Raw genomic sequence first — 18,003 nt, 5'->3', positions numbered from 1 at the left:
AGCAAAAAAAGTGAGGCTACAAACATGTAGCAAAAGGTTTGGAGGTAAGTTGAGACACGTTTGGAAGTTTTTGGTCTACATACAGAGTTACACATGGTGCAAACCAAACAGTGGATCACCAGTATTATTTGTTTTGAGGCTGCTACTCAACAGCAGGGATTGGGAAGCAAGCACTGACACAAGGGCCAGTGATGTCACGAAACGTCTTTCAGGACCCCATGCAGACAGCACAATCTGGAAGGGAGTGAGAAAACACGGGGAAAAAAGACTAGAATAGGGGCTGGAAGAAGAACTGGGGGCGTGAAGAAGTGCGCTGGTGTTTGGGGGGGGGTGTTCCAAGGCAAACTAGTCCAAGGGAGTCCATGAGAGTTTCCAGAGAAAGCCAATGTCCAAAGCCGGTTGATCCATCCTGACACAGACGAATGAAGTTAAAAGCCGGAGTGGGATCCGGCGAAGGGTTGGGGGCAAAGTGGGGTAACAGGACCAGGCGCTCCCAGTCCCGGACCCAGGTGGTCAGGACGCTGTTGTGAAGCCTATGCAGTTGAGTCACTCTTGGACTCGCTGGTAGGTGGGCTTCCGGGTGTCCATCTTCCAAAGCTGAGCCCAGATCAGCAGGAATGTCTGGCTTTTATAGGACGGGGGCAGGAACCAGAGGCAGATGCAGGAGATCAAGAATAAACAAGGAAGGGTTGGAGCGTCCTTAAGAGGAGGGGTTTACAATCGTGACAAGTTGTCCCAGAAGACAATTAACCTACCAGTATTATTTGGATTGGGGGAAGAAACCAGAGCACATGAAAAAACCCATGCAAACACACAGAGAACATACAAACTCCATGCATACAGCATACAGCATACAGCATCCTGGGAGTTGCACCCAGAGCCCCAGAACTGCAAAGCAGCAGTGCTGACCACTGTTCCACCATGTCACACATCAGTTGCTCAAAAAGTCTAAAATCCAACCTACAATATTAAAATCTAAATTAAAATTTTAGAGCTGTCTTTCTACAAACAAGTGAGGTTGGATGGGGTGTTAAAAGCTAATGAAAAATTTCTAAATAAAAGCTTGGCATATGTCTTGGGACCTTCTAATTGTGTGTACAAAAGATTCAACAAATATGACGGTACTATCACTGACTCCTCTTTTAGCTCTGTAGGCTTGAGGCCCAGTAAGGTACGTGACCTGGTAGAGCACATGCCTTTTAACAATTTTCTCAAATTACTTCATTACTAAAGAGGTCAACGCCACATGTCTTAGGGGAATTGTGTTTTGCAACTGGTACAACTGTCGCCTACAGTATATCGAAAGTTTGGAAACGTTCTGATGATTCACAGATAAAGAAAAAAAGATTCAGAATTAGAAAATATAAAGAAATATATTGCTGAACTGCTCAGCACAGGACCTCAGCACCTGCCCACTGATGTTATCAGGTCCTCCGCTTTTCCTGAAATTTGTTTTCTTAAAGGTATTTGAAATGCACCGTGTATCAGATTCAGCTTTGCTGGTGATGGTGACCTTCTCTTTAAGCCCCCATTTGTAATTTAAAAACATGGACGTCATTGGAAGGAAGTGAACACTTTTACAACGCACATATGACTATATGTCATATGAAATCAAGCCGCATTGTTGAAGCTGATTTTCTGGGCCTTTTTCTGAACTGTATATTCACTTTATTGAAATGTATTGAAAGGAATCAGACAAACAGGATGAGATGAATACCCTTCTTCTGCTATCTCTGTGGAAGAGCAACACTTTCAAACAGGAGGTCTTATGTCTTGATGTGACTGACTTTTTTAATGATTTCTTTTAGATAACATAAATCTTTTTGATAGTTTCCCTACATTAGTTATGTGACTAAGGCCAGGTAATAGCCTCTACTACTGGAGCCTATTCCTCATTGACCTAAGTTGGAAAATTGTTGTTAATAATCTCAGTGTCCAAATCATCACTTACCCAATCTGAATCCCCCTCTCTCTTGTCTCCTTCAACCACTGCACCCCAAAGCATTGTACAATATGAATCTGAAAGTCAATTCTTCTGCCCAGCAGCTCCATGGGATCTATCACTATATCATCCTCACCGAGTGGCCTGGGAAAAGCAGACTCAGATGAAAGGAATGCAAGTTTCCAGAATCAAACACGTGTGCAGAAATTCTTATCAATGCTCTTTTGAAAGATGCAGGGAGTGAAATTACTGGCATTTGATCTGTGTATCAAAGGACTACAATGGGATACTTTAACCCAGTCAGGTTATTGAAGCTGACACCTTGGCTTCTTTCAAGAAACAGCTGAATGAGATCCTTATCTTAATTAGCAGGTGCAGAATATTTCAAGCCTGATGCTTCATTTTGAATTAGCAGAGACAGACATGCAATACTTTTGCTCTGTGCAGTGTGAGACTTCTAATACCCTGCTTGGACCGAGTACAGGTTACACTGCAACGATCCAGTTCATTTGGTTGTCCACACCGAGAAAATATGGCCGCTAATATTTTCCCTCTCTTATTCTTGAAATATGCCATTGAAATGAGGTTCTGCACACGAGGAACATTCACAACTCTGAGAAATAAAGAAACGTGTTTTCTATCCATAAAATAATGAATTTACTACACTGGCAATTAAATGCAATTCCAATCTTCTAGCTCCCACTTTTAATTACTGAAGAGGGCAAAAGACAAAACAAAGGAGTCAAACTAGAAAATGAGGGGAGAGTATTTAATGACAGGCCAATGATTGACGGTTCAATGACGTTATCTTTTTGATATACTGTACTGTAAATATTTTGGAAGCTGATTAACAATAATGTAGGATTACCAGCATCACGAGGTCTTTGGATCAATAAGCTAATAGCAACGGAACAAGAATGATGAGGTTTCTGTAGCTTCCCCTTATGCTCATATGATCTAAATATGTTACAGTACATTGACTAGTCTAATCAATTCTCCTTCATGTCTGAAAGACTCTCTCGTCTCAGGTGCTTGGGTTGGCGTGGATGTAAAAAGCAGTTAAGCCCTGGTTATGTCTCATTCTGCCTCGCTCTCAGGCCCTTCCTTAGTGGTGCAGGGGTACCCACTGTCCTGTGCTGGTGCAGGGGAAGAGGTCGATTTGAAGGATGGCCTCCTCGTGGCCGTCTGAGCCAAGCACCTCAACCTGCTCCTCCAGCTGGATGCAGTAGGCGAGGGACTGCAGCCAGACGTGGGCGCTGCCCAGGTGCAGGATGTCCACTGGGTCCCAGAAGGGATCTCTTTCCTGGGCCACAGAGACAGCACCCCCTTCTGCATGCAGCTGGTACAGCTCCTCCATTAGGAACTTGCGGTTGATGAACTTTGCTTTGGACCACCTCCACACCTGCAGGTTACAAAGAAAGGACCTTCAGGCTCTTTTTTCTTCCTTTTCGGCCCAGGATTGCATTCCTCCGAGGGGAGAACTGTCAGTGTTGCAGGAAAAATGAATACGCGCATAAAAAGGGAGATTTGAAAAATGATATTTAAAAGAAAGAAGTTGGGGGATAGCCGTAAGACCTTAAGGGAAACCCAGAAAGAAGCAATGCCTCCTTATTGTACATGTAAATGGGGGGGGTTCTAAACAAAAGCTCAAAAAGCTTCAAAGAAAACTGAGACAATTATGCTTGATGATGATGGTAGTTCCTTGCATCATAATTTTCATCTCAAACAGCTGTAAATGTAGAAGGGGGCGAAGTTCTGTCACCAGGGAGTTACAGCAGATGATGAGCATGAGCCATTGTGCACCAGAGAACTGAGAAATTGATTTGTTAATTTAACTAAGAGGAAATGTTTAGGAGGCCAGATTCCACAGCTGCAGAGTGGACACTGAGGTTAACACCCCTTCTCTTGATTAAAGTCACTGCGTCTTTATTAACCAAGTAGTCAAGCTCTCAGTTTAACATCACATCCAAAAGATGGCACCTCTTAACCCTGTTGTCCCAAGTTACCTTACTGGGGAATTGGCTGAGAAATTCTAATAGAGGGGAAGAGGTCCACCAACATCAACATCCAGATTTGCCTTGGAGGTCTCCCATCCCAGTACTGCCCAGGCCTAGCCCTGTTTAAAGTCTCAGATCAATTTAAATAAGGCTACAAGCTCAGTAGTAAAGATGCTGCCAACGGGACAGTTCATATGATCTTCAGCTATTAAGCATGTTGCTATAACAACTGGTGTTTTTATACAGAATTGGTAAAACCACTACAAATGCCTATTTCTTTAAAAATCAGAGAACCTACAGGGAACAGATTGTGAACACCATAATATGCCTTCTGTACTGCTTGTTTGGCTCGTTTCTGTTACCATAGATGCATCAACAGAACATTGGCTGTAACCCCTTTAATGATAATGTCATTATTGTAGAGCACATTTTTTGTTCCTTTTTATCTGAAACCATCTTTCATCTTTCCTCCTCAAAACTATGCAGGATTTCTCTCATCTCCATTCAATTAAACATTACATGAGTGGGGTCTTTTAAAGAAAGAATATGACGAACAGGATTCCTCTTTGTGTGCAACCTGTGTGCATCTTGTATTTCTGAACTGAGGTAAGCAAAGCAACATTGTCAGGAATTGGTGCCACCTAGTGACCATGCTGAAATTGTTGTATTTAATATTTGACTCTTCTAATCTTGTGTCAGTGAAATGCACTTGGCTGGAATGTGCTGTAGCCAGATGTCAGCTATTGTTTTCTGTGTTTGTGTGCACAGTGAAACATCCTTAATTCTTAAGTGAAACTAATAAACCAAACAGGGAAAATCATTATTTTGTTAATGTGATAATTGCCTGTTATAAATATATCATGTTTATTTGGTTAGTTGTTTACACTGTGGCATGCATGTGGAAGTAATTAAGATGGGACAGGAGCTATATTGAGAAGGCTTAATATACTGTAGGCTTTAAATTACAACAGAAAAAACAGTTACAATTAGAGTGTGTTGATCAAGTTATTCCCAAAAAATTGATCAAAACTGCTATAATTCTATATATAGTATACTTAATGCCTGTCTAAAGGACTGTGTTTTCAAAATACCTAAATAAACTCCTGATTCTGGCTCTGCATTTCTTTCAAAGGTGTTGCAGCAGTTAAGGAGGGAAAAGTCATTGACATCAGAGGAAACGTCAGGTACAGAACCTTACCTGCTTTGTTTCTGTATGTGTCATTTGGATTGCAATTTCCTTTTCCAGGTCGTGGCCTTTTGAGTCTGACATGGCCAGATTTTTTATTTCTAATTTAAACTCCACCCCCTGTGGAAGAGTATAACAGTTTCTTATCAAGAACAAAAGACGTGTTTCGAATGCTTACATGAATCAAAATTGGATTTTCAAGTTGGATTTTGCAGCAACGTAAATATAATATTTGAAGTGGTGACTGAAAAGGGAGAAGGGAGGACTGTTCTTAGACAGTGTTTTTGGATTAAATTTACCGTAGTAAAATTAACTCCATCATCAGAACCTGATTAAATGTGTGGCACACTCGATGCAAAAAGTACCTTGTTCAACTCCTGACTCATCTGGTTTGCCTCTGCCACCATTGGCAGAACTTTGATGTAGTCATGGAACACAGCTAACAGGCTGGGGTTAAGTCGACCATTCCTACTGCTTGTTCCACCTGCAAAGAACAGGCGACACTCACAAGACACTCACAGGAGCTGCAGTTCCTTAGAGCACAAGGCTTTTCTGCTGAGTACAAAGGCCTCACACAATAATTGGAAAAATGCATGGCAAAAGCAAAATAAAGATAACTGCCAGTCATGCAGTCTGTGTTTTTTTTTGTCCAAACAGTTCAATAAACCTTGTGGATATGTTTGACGCCTGGGTAAAAAATGAGCTTTTTTTTTGTTCTGCATTACAAAAAAATAAGTTTGAAAATAGCAAAGAAATTCAAATTGTTTTTGTTCCTGCATGTTAATTGTATGTGAAATGTAAAAATTAAATTTAGCTAAAAATGTCACTATATATCTCATTTGCAAGCTTTCAGCGCGTGCTTCTCAGACTGTTTTCAAGCCTTTCAGTGACTATTGTAGTTGGGGCATTTACTGACGCATCCTGCGCAGGGGGAAGAATGTGGATCTGTGTATGCACTTCGCAGAAGGCCACTTGTCTGAGCCATTTGATATTTAAAGTAAATACAGTGCCTCACAGGAGAGGTATCTCAGATTGGACTCATCTTCAATGGGCCTCTCACTGACCATAAAGCAAGCTCGCAGGTCGCTGGCCACTCCAGGGGTCACTATAGCACACAGGCTGAGCAAACCCCAGCTGTGGGGCTCACAATCCCTCTTGTGGGCACACCCACACCTGTTGCTTTTTGGGTTACAGCTGAGCTCTTTACTTAATTGAACCGATGAGTTGCTTGGCTGGACCTTTTGTATGTTTTGGCTTCCCACTTAAAAGCTGTAAATTACAATTAGCTCATGAATAGCAATAGTTAAAAGGCAGACTCTTACTTGCATAAGAACTGAGAACAACTGAATCGCAGTATTAGGTCAATTATGTAACTAGGATTGAGATGAAACAAAAACCAGCAGGCAGGGGTGTATGGGGTCTCCCCAAGACTCAGATTTGGGGCTCCAGTCCTAGCTGACTCGTCCCCTCTCCCACACATACAGTACATTCGCAAGAGCTTTTATCAATGGTTTTGGTTTGGGGAACATGTCACAATGCGATGCCCAGAGAGGTTCAGACATACAGTATACAACCGACTCTGCTCAGCACATTTCTGTCAACTCTTTTAGACAGCTTTCACGAGACTAGTTTATGATGTCTGTCTCAAACATCTTATGCTCAGAGTAAGTGCTTTTATTGATTCAGGCAATACTGATGGCCCATACTTGATGATCAAACAGCACCTAATTCCTACAACTCTTTCATTCAGTAATAGACAAAATCATGTCATCCTGATAACCTGTGCCTTTTAGGCTGTTTGAAGATAAAGCTTTAGGATTGTGTTGAAGTACACACAGAACATTCAGAGGTACAATATACAGTAAGCCAGTCACACTTGGCTCACTGTCAGTTGAGTCTTTACCCAGTTTTTCTATGTCAAACCCTTCTGCTGCTGCCAGCTCTGACTGGAAATAGTCATAGTCAAAGCGGCTCCAGTCCTCGTTTTTGCGTTCGGAGGGGAAGCCAATGTATAGGTAGGTGCTGCTGGATCCCAATATGATACGGTCCTGTTTTAAAGAGAGTGCAGAAAGAGTTATCAAAGTGTTTTATTCCAGATCTCACCTGGGCACTCCATTTCCTGACAGCTATCGTCATGTGAATGTGCTGGTGGTTCTGGGAATAGAACAAACAAACACACCAGTGTGGGGAGAAGCGTACTAGCAGTCCCAAACAGGATAGGCATTGGGTCACTAACTACACAGCCATGTTGTTGAGATTGATAATCTGGCTTTTCAGAAAAATCTGGATGTGTCCCTTGGAGCTAATCCAAATGGCCTCCTATCTTTTTTAACTGTTCTTTGGTTCTTACTAGGAAATGGAGCACACAATTATTTATTTCAAAACATCTTATTTTAATACAATCTCAGAAATAGCGGGAAAAATATTTTCTGAGTTGTTTTGTTGATATGAAAAGTCCTATAAGTAAAATATTAATTACAGAGTTAGTTAACTTTAAATTAATGAGTGATTTAGTGGTTAATGAAAAAAAATATTCTGCGTTGTTGGACAATTTTGAACAGTTATTTTGCAGATGAAGACAATTTGTCATCCTCCTAATCCATTCAGTGGAGAGAGAAGTAACTTGGTGGGTGTGGAGGTTTATTTCAGTATATACCTTAGAAAAAGTAGTTACTGATAATGAAATTATGGATCATTTTTGCACTACATAACAGCTTGAAAACGATTAAATAATTAAGGGAGAACAAACATACCAGATGTTTGAGTTCAGTCTTGTTAGAGATGGGAGATCCATTTACAATCACTTTGGCCACTCCTCTTGGGGTTATGGTAACTGTGCGATCATGATTCATAAAGGTAGCATGTTTTTTTTTAATGCTAATATAGAAAAACAAAAGCAAGGACAAAGATTTATATAAAAGAAATGTTGGCAGTTCAAGCTTCAGGTCACTGGCTGACCAAAATTTCCCAGGATTTCATTATTACTGTACAGGAATCATACCTACAGTATAAAGCACAGTCTTAAACAATTGCTGATTCTAAATTGGATGGGTATGTAATTAATAACCATCCTTCTGCGAGGGAGCCAGAGCCTATCCTGGCAAGCAACAGGCGCAAGGCAGGATACACCCTGGATGGCAGGCCAGTCTATCACGGGGCACGAACAGACACAAATACACACACACTCACACCAGGGCCAATTTTCCCAGAAACCAATAAATCTACCAGTATGGAAAGGAAAGGAAACCCACATAAAGATGAGGAAAACATATTAACTGCAAACCAATAGCACCTCTGAAACTGAACTTAGGGTGCCAGCACTACAAGTCAGCAAAAACAACCACTGTGCCACCGTGCCACCCTTAATTAATAACTGGTTGCTACAAATTAAAAAGATAACGTGCTTTTTAAAAGTGAAACTTTTGCAAGAGAATGAACTGTTGCACCTGCATCTATTCTTTATTTTTACACAAAATCTTAAAGACCAAGTATGCAAATATACATAATTTATATAAATTACAGTATAGGTTTCTGTGCCTCATGTAAAAATAGGTATTTTCCATTATACCTAAAAAATAATTAACAAAAAAAGAATACTTACAATACTCCCCCACCCATATATCTAGTTACAGTTATATTATCCCCTGTACTCTATATAAATATTGGAATATTAATATTGTTTGCTGATGTTTTAAAGCCAGAACAAATGTAGAAATCTGCTTTTTAAATTCCATTAAAAAATGTAAACTCAGGAAAAAAGAATCAAGTCATGTTCGTGAATGTACACTACTAAGAAGATGCTCTTCCAAGGGTAAAATATTTACTAGTTCATAATGTAATTATCGAAACCCTCATACATTATGTTTAACTACTGTATAAGCAAGGTTTTCAAAGGATTCTTATAAATGCAAAGTGTATCCGCTTACTGTATTTTAAACATGGAAATTAACATCTTTATTTACATAACTTCAGCTGTAAAAGTAGATTGATTTTGTAGCACATCTCTTCATTTACCCCTTTAAAAAATAAAAGTGTGGATACTCATACTAAATTAATTAACTCAGCTGCGTTCACATACCCGAGACCTTTGATTGGGATTGTGTTTGGAGAACCGTCAGCTAGACCGATTTCCCATTCACCTAAAAACAGCCACAAAAAGTCGTTAGTAAAAGTAAGTTTCAAAGAGGGTAATGGAATTCATTCTTGATCATGCAGTCATCAATACCATCCTGGATGAAGAGTTTCACCACTCCTGAAAGTTGAGGGTCTTCATTGATGTTTAGAATGTAAGGGAACATCTGCATCATCCGCCTTTCCTGGGAAAGATAACAGCAAACTTCAGTCTTTCTGGCTGTCCAATCCCGTTTCTCATTTAGATTACCAATCTAAATGCTTGCCATGGGCTCTGCCTTCTCCCAGACTTTTTCTTGTGGTGTTAAATTTACAGTAACAATTTTAAAAAATGTGTCTTTTGAATCCTATTGCTAAAAGCCTGATGGGCTATATTCATAAACATAAAGGTTTTATGCCTGGGAAATGACTGTGTTAAAGAATATACCACGGCTTATGTCTCACTTTTCAATTGTTTTTCATATTATCAATATTGTCATGATTTGTTTTTTTGTGATTTTGGAACCCACAAAATGCATGTCTAAACAACTTAATTTACATGATTGACTAGTTAATACACAGCCATTCTGAGACATGCAAATGAACAATGCAAGCCAGTACAAAAGTGACGTTTGCAGAGTAATAGGCACCTGATATCCAAACATATAACAGATACTGGAGTGTGAAGAGAAAATCTAAATCTTTTTTCTATGAAAACCAGTACTACAGGAAACGTCCTTTAGATTTATGGAGTTTTCAAAGCATGTGGTTGCTATGACTTATGTGAATATGAATCAGTTTTGCTTTTTTTCTAACTTTGCCATTTGTGTATATGAAGTCAAAATCACTAACACTGCTGTTGTGAAATTATAATGGCCTTGAAAAGAAAAAGGCAGTCCTTGAGAGTGACAGTGAGTTATTTAGCAGGGTAAATGTATCTTTGATCTTGGACCATTGCACTGATGCAGCAGGCCCTCTCCAGACCTGTGTGATGACTGCATACTGCAGCTCCCAGTCCCTCAGCGCCTCCTTCAGGTGCTGCTCCCACAGCATCTGGATGGCCTGGATCTGCAGCTCGTTCTGAGTCAGCAGCCGCCGCAGCTCTCCTGGACAGATGAGCGCATCAGAGAGAAGGCCTGGCCTGAGCCACAGAGCCGAGGCATTAGATGAGCACTCGTGCTTCAAACTGGCAAAGCTAATGGGCAGCAGTAAGGGCTGCAGAAGGACTATGGATATACTGTACATTTTTCTGACGCTTCAGTCTCCAGTTTTTTCCCTCCTGTGAGTTCACTTGCAAAGGATCTGCTTTCTGTTCCCAGACTGCTGACAAGACTGACCCTGGAAGCATCTGCTTCCGGCCTTTTAAGTTATCATCCGACCAATCATCTTTTCAGAATTGCTCACGTGATCCAGGGCAGGCAGCACCTAATTCCCCTCAGCATGATGGGTAATGTGGTACAGATTTCCATCTTGTCTGAACCTAATGCCCTCTTCATTGCCTGTGGAGAAGGCAATGCAAACACTGCATCGTAGCTTGGCCCTGACAGAAGACCAGACACAGACTGGTTGATTGTGGAAGGTGATACCTGAACAAAAACTATGTAGTACTTGTGCTGATGAACTAATGCTGTAAGTGGTGAAGCTTCCTTTTCTCCGACTAAATTGTACTAATTGCATGTGTGGAATGTTAAGGACATGAACAAAATGTTCTTTAACATTCCACATAATTAATTGAAAGTATTGATTAACTCAATGCTGAAAATAAAAGAAAAAACAATGTTTTGGCTGTGGAGCTGTCTCCAGGTGTGTGTTACCACACCTACAGAGGTTTATTTCATGATTTCAAAACTGAAAAAAAGAAACAATGTTTCAGCCAAAATATTTCTTTCTTCTTTTTGCTTTTCAGTGTGGACTAATCCTCTATTTCTTCCCCAAGTTCTCCTCTCATGAATATAATTACTTTCCAGCCCTGGTCCTGAAGTGTTGAACTTGTTTCTGGTTTTCATTCTCAAATCATTGTGACATAATTGAGCCAATTCAGAGAAGCAAACTCACTCCTAGTCCTATGCTGAAACATACAAAAGCCTAGCCCTTGAAAAAAAGGGTCACCCACAGATGAATTTAGACAATTAACTCTCTTCCTACACAAATGATTTTATATGATCATGGTGGATTTCTTTATACGTAAAATAATCAGAACAAAATTTATGTTAATTGATGTTAATGATGATGATCATTGTTGTTATTGTTGTTGTTCGTGTCCCACGTCGGGCGCCAGGTCCTCCATGTTGGTGGTTGGGCACAAGGCGAACAACCCTGTCCCGTAAAAAACTAATGTTACGGAAACAGCAACAGGATGTTGCTGCCCCTACATGCCAAGAAACATAATTGGCAAACATCCATCCATCCATTTTGTATAGCTAGGCATTTACATTTTTTCCAGAGCCCTTACCACTCCTCCATAATGGACCACTCCACCAAAACACTCTACACATACTTGACTCGTGTTCAGTTCTTCTCCCCTCCTGCCCCAGTTTGGATAGTTTGACCAGGAGCTTTTCATTCTCAGCCTTCAGGTCCTTGACGAGCCGCTCGGTGGGGCTCTCGTTGACGACAGGTTTGTTCTGGATCTTCTTTGCCCTGTTACGATTCATAACGACAGAGAGCTTCACAATGACAGGCAGGGCAGAAGGAGAACATATCCGCTCTGGCTCTGAAGAAGTTACGGATGGGTCAATTATAAAGTAAATGTCTTTTAATCATTCCATTTCAGTGCTGTAGTACCCTGTGAGCACATCAAAGTAAGCTTTTTCACCTTGTTCTTTCAATCAGTCATTCTTTCTTTGAGGCAAATTACTATAAAATTTACACTGATAGTAAAATAAAAGCCTCTTATCGATTCTGATGAATTCCTTATCCATTATTTTACATCTTTTGACAACATAAATGATTGTGGAGAGCATGTGCTTCCCTGTCAACACCCACCTTTCCGCGTAACGCAAAGTTGAAAGCGATTCCTCATAACACATGTCAGCAGGGCTCAGAGTCGCAATCTGAGAGAGGAAAATTAGCTTCAATTTTAGTTTTTCATAGTGTGGATTTGGTCTACTGTAGATCAGACCAGGTTAATAAATATTTATGAAAATAATTATTTAATCAACATCAAAACACTACTTCTGCTTCAGACGGCTCTTCTTCAAATTTTCAGATTGTCCAGGTTCATGAAATTTGAGCACTTCGTCAGTGATATGACTGATATGATATGATAAAAGGGGTTTCAATTATTTTATCAAATTCTCATACAGTACAGTCACAAAATTTGCAAGGGTCCAGTGCAGAGAAACACTGTGAATAGCCAAATTTAATAAGTCCACCCCTATACCATTTCATAACGTAGCACAGTTAGTACATAACCATAGTACAGTATGTATGGTTAAAAGACGTAAATAAACACCCTTATATGACTAAAGTACTAATTAATTGGCTTTAAGTTAATTAAAATAATGCTGATCAGCTGAAATAAACATGAATTCCTCCTTCGTGTTCAGTTGATGCCTGCACTTTCTTTCTCTGGCTTCATAATGAGAAAGGCAAAAAAAACTGACAGTGAGCCTGTAAGGTTATCCCCAGGCAGTCATTTCGAACATCACTGACACAGAACCAGGAGCCCTTGTTAACAATACAATAAGAAGACCAGATTGGTCAGCTAAACCAAATTGCAAATAAGCCAATTCACGAATGTTAAACTTGCACATGTTGAGACCCTAAACAAGCCGACAAACGCAAATAAACATCTTAATATTTTGACTTTAAGTTTCCTGGCTGTGGAAATGACAGGGTTAGTCAGACATCTTATAATCCCCCTCACTTACGAAGGTTGAGCCAGGGAGAAACTGCTGCAGTGGTGAAGTTGGGACTGAGGAAGTAGTGCTAGAAAAGATGGGTGCAACACAGTCGGAGCCAGAGAGTTTATATATGCGGCGAAGTGGAAGTGAGAGATTAGAATTTGACCTCCACCCAAACTACTGTTAAACACCATTTAACATTAAGAATTTACAGACAAGAAACCTCCTTTGCTGGGTAATGTACCATGACTGTCCTGCTGTTGCCCCCCAGAGCAGACTGGAGCAGCTTGGTCAGAATGGAGTCTCGGTAGGGTATGTGCACCACCTTCCTGCCCAGTGCAATGTCTGCCAGGGAGCTGGGGGAGAAGGACAAGTCACTGAGAAATGTTCTCAATTTAGTGAGAAAACTTCACACACACATTGGGAGTAATTCCAACAAGTTACCACTTGTAACTTTGCAATTCTGCAGCTACTGTTTAAAATTAGTTCATAAAACATTTAATTATACAAGTAAGCACTCGTTTCTCCATTGCTATAGCAACAAGACTAGACTGCTTGGAAAGATTATACATTGAAAGACTGTAGGTTCAGCTATCATTAAAATGACCAGGACATTTATATAGCATCTGGACAAAACATTTTATCTGACACTAACCAAACTTTGATTGGCAAACTGATCAAAGAAGATGGAAAGGAAATGGGAGCTATTTTTGAACCTTTTTCCCCATATTTTTAGCAAGTTACACTTCAAGCAAAGTCTTCTGAATCTACCAATCCTCTGACTGTCAGGCACACTGGAGCAACAGCCCGACTGGCAGGCTGGTGTTGAAAGGGTCCGTCCTGACCTTATGACGTTTCCCAGCGTGGTCAGGCTGAGGTTGATGGCAGTGCCTTCTTTCAGCCTGTCTCCCTCAGACCCTGAAGACCTCTGCCTCTCGCTGCCGGCCAAGTCCACCAGGTTAATGTTGGACTGCTTGGTGATGTTCTCCTTCGAAAAAATCTGGAGAGATCCATGGCTATAGCAAGGCAGTGCTGGCCCTTCCCTTTCATATTATCATCACGTTGTCACCCAGTTGCTTCATTCTTTATGTATGGAAGGGCAGTGCTGAAGATTTAGAGCCAGACACACAATATACAGTACTTTTTTCCAGGAACCTTTATGCCAAGTCTTGCTTAATCACTTATAATACAGCACCTCCTGAATGGCGGTGATGGAGAGGAGCCTCACTTGCTTGACGCTATTGCCTTAGCGCAAGGTCTTCTGATTCTCTGTTATTAAAAAGACACTAAATATATTTTCTTTTTCTGCAAATCATGTTTTTGTACTGTTACAAAACCTAATAAAAATAAAAAGGTGTTTGTCGCTTTTGTATTAGATAAATTGCAGCATTTTATTATTGCCTTGGTAAATTTGTATTTTACATTCTTTGAATCTGTGTGCACATTGCTAAGTGTTTTGTCTGGCTTGATTCCTAGTAAAATGTATTTAAAGTACTTTTAAATTAATATAAGACAATTAGACAGTATCTTATTGTGGATGTAAATTTAAACCAACCAGTCACTGCACATTGGTGATGACTGATCACTTTGTAACAACTAGTCCACTTGCTGAAAAAAGGCTGCTCCTATTCTTATTCCTTTCTGTTCCAATAGATTTTGGTCTTTTTGCTAGATATTATTCCAAATTAGACATTCCCTCTGGGTGTGACTGGTTCTGCCACACATTTTCCCATTTCCGCCTCTGCTTGTCCGTACAGGGCAGTGAACGGTGGCCACCACAGCTGCTGGGTTTGTGGACTTGAAAGTTCGATAGACCAACAACCATCACCCCATTCAATTCAACCTTAATTCTTGATCCCAGTGGAACATAACTGACTAGGGAGCGCATTGTTGCAGTCGGCTCACTCTTACTTACTTTATTGTCCCAGATGGGAAATGTGTATTGCAGGCAGGTGAAAGATGCGACACACTACACAATACATTTAACACCACGTGAACATGGAAAAGTAGCTTGAAATAATCAGAAAATAAAGAAAACATATCAGTCAGTTGTCTAGACACAGCAGATCAATGGCTGTGGGAAGAGCAGCTCACCTGCTTGAGCTGAACGATGATGAGCATGTGTGATCGACTGCTGCTGGAGTTCAGGTTGGTGGCCGCTGTGGTCCTGGTGCGGTTGCCCTGCTCCATCAGCTGCTCTATCTGGGTGTAGCTCTCGCACGGCACCGTCCTGAGTCCCTCGACATAGAAGCCTCGCTGCTGGTCCTCCCTCACCTTCTGCCCGCCTGGGGCCCTGCTTCTCGACAGGAGATCGATGACCTGCCGGACAGCAAAGCAAAAAGACTTACTGTACCGTCAGGTCTCAGTAACGTCCCGATCCTTGGATATCGGCTTCCACAAAGTGATTATTAGGCAGTTTTATCACAACACTTTTTTTGAGAACTTCTTTTATGTTTTGTGTTCTTTTTGAAATGCACACTTTGTTTTGTTCTGTCGTTATTAATAAATATTAAATAATGTTTAAAGAAATATCAGCACTATTAGAACAAATAGATGTATCGTGCAGTCTTTGGAGTCCTCCATATCAGGCTCCCTTACTGACCTTAGAGACGACATTTAAGTAAACCAAATTTCTTCAAGGTTTTTCTTGATTCCTTGTCTGCATGAGAGTCGGAAATTGATGCAAAATGACTGATTTATTGAATACTACTGGAATTGAAGAGGACTTCGAAACAAATTGACCCCACAAAGTTATTAATTCATGCCAGGCATTTTACCTTAAGAACCGCTACATTTTTTACACTTAAAAAAAAGTCTAGAATGGAGAAGTAAAATCAAAACTCAGGATGTAATGCATCATTTCGTGTGGTGCGGAAATGAAAATATAAGAAAACACTCCTTTCACATCTCTTCTGAGTAATAATGGGAGCGTATATAATCAAACACTTTAGTCTCCACACTTTAAGAGAATGAGCCCTCCATCTAGTTTTTCATTCAGCAGATAATAACATAATGGAGTGGAGTCACAATGATGGATTCAGGGACTCTACTTCATTTTAATAAACTACATAGAAATAGAGTCCACTGACCTGACCAAAATGCATTTTCAATCAATACAAGAAATAATTTACTTCTTGTTTCATTTCTTGTACTTTATTTCAACCCCCTTTGTTGTTATACAGTACTATGTCTGGGTATAATTACAGAAGTCTCAAAGCGAACCATAATGATTTTACCTGTTCATTGTAGATTTCCAAAATGCTAAAAAAGACCTAAAAAGAAGAAAATTATTGAAATGTCATCAATTCAGTGTAAACATGGTTTCAACAGATTGAATTCAGTTTTGCACCATGTTCTAGTTAATCCCGTGATCTTCTTTTATTATTCTGCTGTTTATTACTGTTACAGGAGGATACTTACACACCAAAACACACACACAATGGCCATGCAGTGCAAAAATGGTTCTTTATCTGAAACCATGCTGTGTTTTTTGTCCTTATGTAGCAGGTTTAATCAAAATTGTTTTTCACATCTGTACCAAAAAGTGGTATCTCTTAGTTTGAAGTATGGGTGTGAATATGAACCCAAAGAGAACATTCATATCCATGGCAGTTTTTACTTTGCTGTACGTTGTTGTGTTGTACTGCACCTGACATTGTCGGCTGTCTGTCTTCTGTCTCACAGCTTCGAAGAGGCCTTCGCAGATGGCAGGGACGATGCCTTTGTTAGCCCCATAGCCCACCATGGAGTAGCTCTTTCCTGAACCTGTCTGTCCATATGCCAGCAAAGTAGCATTGTAGCCCTGCAAAGCGTTGTCCAGGATCCCTTGACCGAGGTCAATGTACACACTACCCTGCAGAACAGGTGGAAACGTTTCATACGTCTGGTAACATTAAACCATTGTAATGTACTTTACCAAAACTGGGAAGGTCATGATCATATGGTATAGGTTACTTTAGAAAATACACTCACACAGTGTGTGTTCACACACAAAGCAGATTGGTAGATGCAATGCAATGGTTTGACTGACTCCGCTTAGCACTGATTTGTGCAGAATCCTATTTCAGTTCAACAAGTCTAGGCCCTGATTTTGCAGAGCCAGAATAGCTCTTGTCCTGTACTTGGTATCTTGAACTCACATCCAGGATTAGCATTAACCCTGGTCTTGAAAACCACTGCTAGGATGAGGACTAACTCTGGACCGTGAAAGCAGCCCTGTATATAAATGTCTTATGGTGCAATGCATCTGTTCAATGGATGGGATTTAACTGTCATATTGATGATGAAAATAATAATGATAATAATTCCGTACTCTTATATAGCTCTTTTCTAGATACTCCACTCAAAGCACTTTACAGGTAATGGGGATCCCCTCCACCACCACTAATGTGCAGCCCCACCTGGATGATGCGCCAGTTTAGAGATGGGGCTTATTAGGGGGACATGACTGGTAAAGACCAACAGGAAATTAGGGGTAACACCCCTAATCTTTTCGAGAAACGCGCTGGGAATTTTAATGACCCACAAAGACTGCAGGGTGTGTGCCCCCCCTACTGGACCCCCGTAACATCACTTCCAGCAGCAGCCTTAGCTTTCCCAGGACGTCTCCTATCCAAGTACTGGCCAGGCTCACAACTGCTGAGCTTCAGTTGGATGCCAGATGTGAGCTGCAGGGTGATAGGGCTGCTGCCAATATAAGTTAGTGTACATGGCAGAAGACTGGCAATGGAGAAAAACAGGCTTTGCGCTTACCTGATCTGCGTATCGGCTGTTTGGTTCCTCTGGGACTAAACGACCATCCTTGTTCTTTTTGAACCCATTGTGTGACCAATAAGCATAATCAAAGGTGAAGGTCCTCTTGTTCTGGGGGTTGCGAGGATCATATATCGTGGTTGTGTTGGAATTCATGGAGATTATACATTT

General features: G+C 40.6%; 1 protein-coding gene across 1 annotated transcript in view; it reads right to left on the bottom strand.

Annotated features, from left to right (window-relative positions):
* The window catches only part of kif28 (kinesin family member 28), a 22,363-nt gene extending 4,360 nt beyond the window's left edge, over positions 1-18,003 (bottom strand). Inside the window, exons 1-17 of the mRNA XM_088908814.1 lie at positions 17,833-18,003; positions 16,730-16,933; positions 16,317-16,352; positions 15,175-15,399; positions 13,926-14,080; positions 13,325-13,436; positions 12,221-12,288; positions 11,733-11,875; positions 10,220-10,341; positions 9,351-9,441; positions 9,204-9,264; positions 7,879-8,002; positions 7,029-7,173; positions 5,491-5,609; positions 5,138-5,245; positions 3,070-3,344; positions 1,952-2,086 (exon numbers count right to left, since the gene is read on the bottom strand). Of these exons, the coding sequence (XP_088764940.1) occupies positions 1,952-2,086; positions 3,070-3,344; positions 5,138-5,245; positions 5,491-5,609; positions 7,029-7,173; positions 7,879-8,002; positions 9,204-9,264; positions 9,351-9,441; positions 10,220-10,341; positions 11,733-11,875; positions 12,221-12,288; positions 13,325-13,436; positions 13,926-14,080; positions 15,175-15,399; positions 16,317-16,352; positions 16,730-16,933; positions 17,833-17,988 (2,279 nt within the window). The 5' untranslated portion in view covers positions 17,989-18,003. The remainder of the gene's footprint in view (positions 1-1,951; positions 2,087-3,069; positions 3,345-5,137; positions 5,246-5,490; positions 5,610-7,028; positions 7,174-7,878; positions 8,003-9,203; positions 9,265-9,350; positions 9,442-10,219; positions 10,342-11,732; positions 11,876-12,220; positions 12,289-13,324; positions 13,437-13,925; positions 14,081-15,174; positions 15,400-16,316; positions 16,353-16,729; positions 16,934-17,832) is intronic.

This window comes from Atractosteus spatula, chromosome 2 (assembly GCF_055471065.1).
Source record: "Atractosteus spatula isolate fAtrSpa1 chromosome 2, fAtrSpa1.hap1, whole genome shotgun sequence".
In the NCBI taxonomy this organism is placed as follows: domain Eukaryota; kingdom Metazoa; phylum Chordata; class Actinopteri; order Semionotiformes; family Lepisosteidae; genus Atractosteus; species Atractosteus spatula.
The sequence above is the reverse complement of the archived record's forward strand: the minus strand, read 5'-3'. Positions and strand labels throughout refer to the sequence as shown.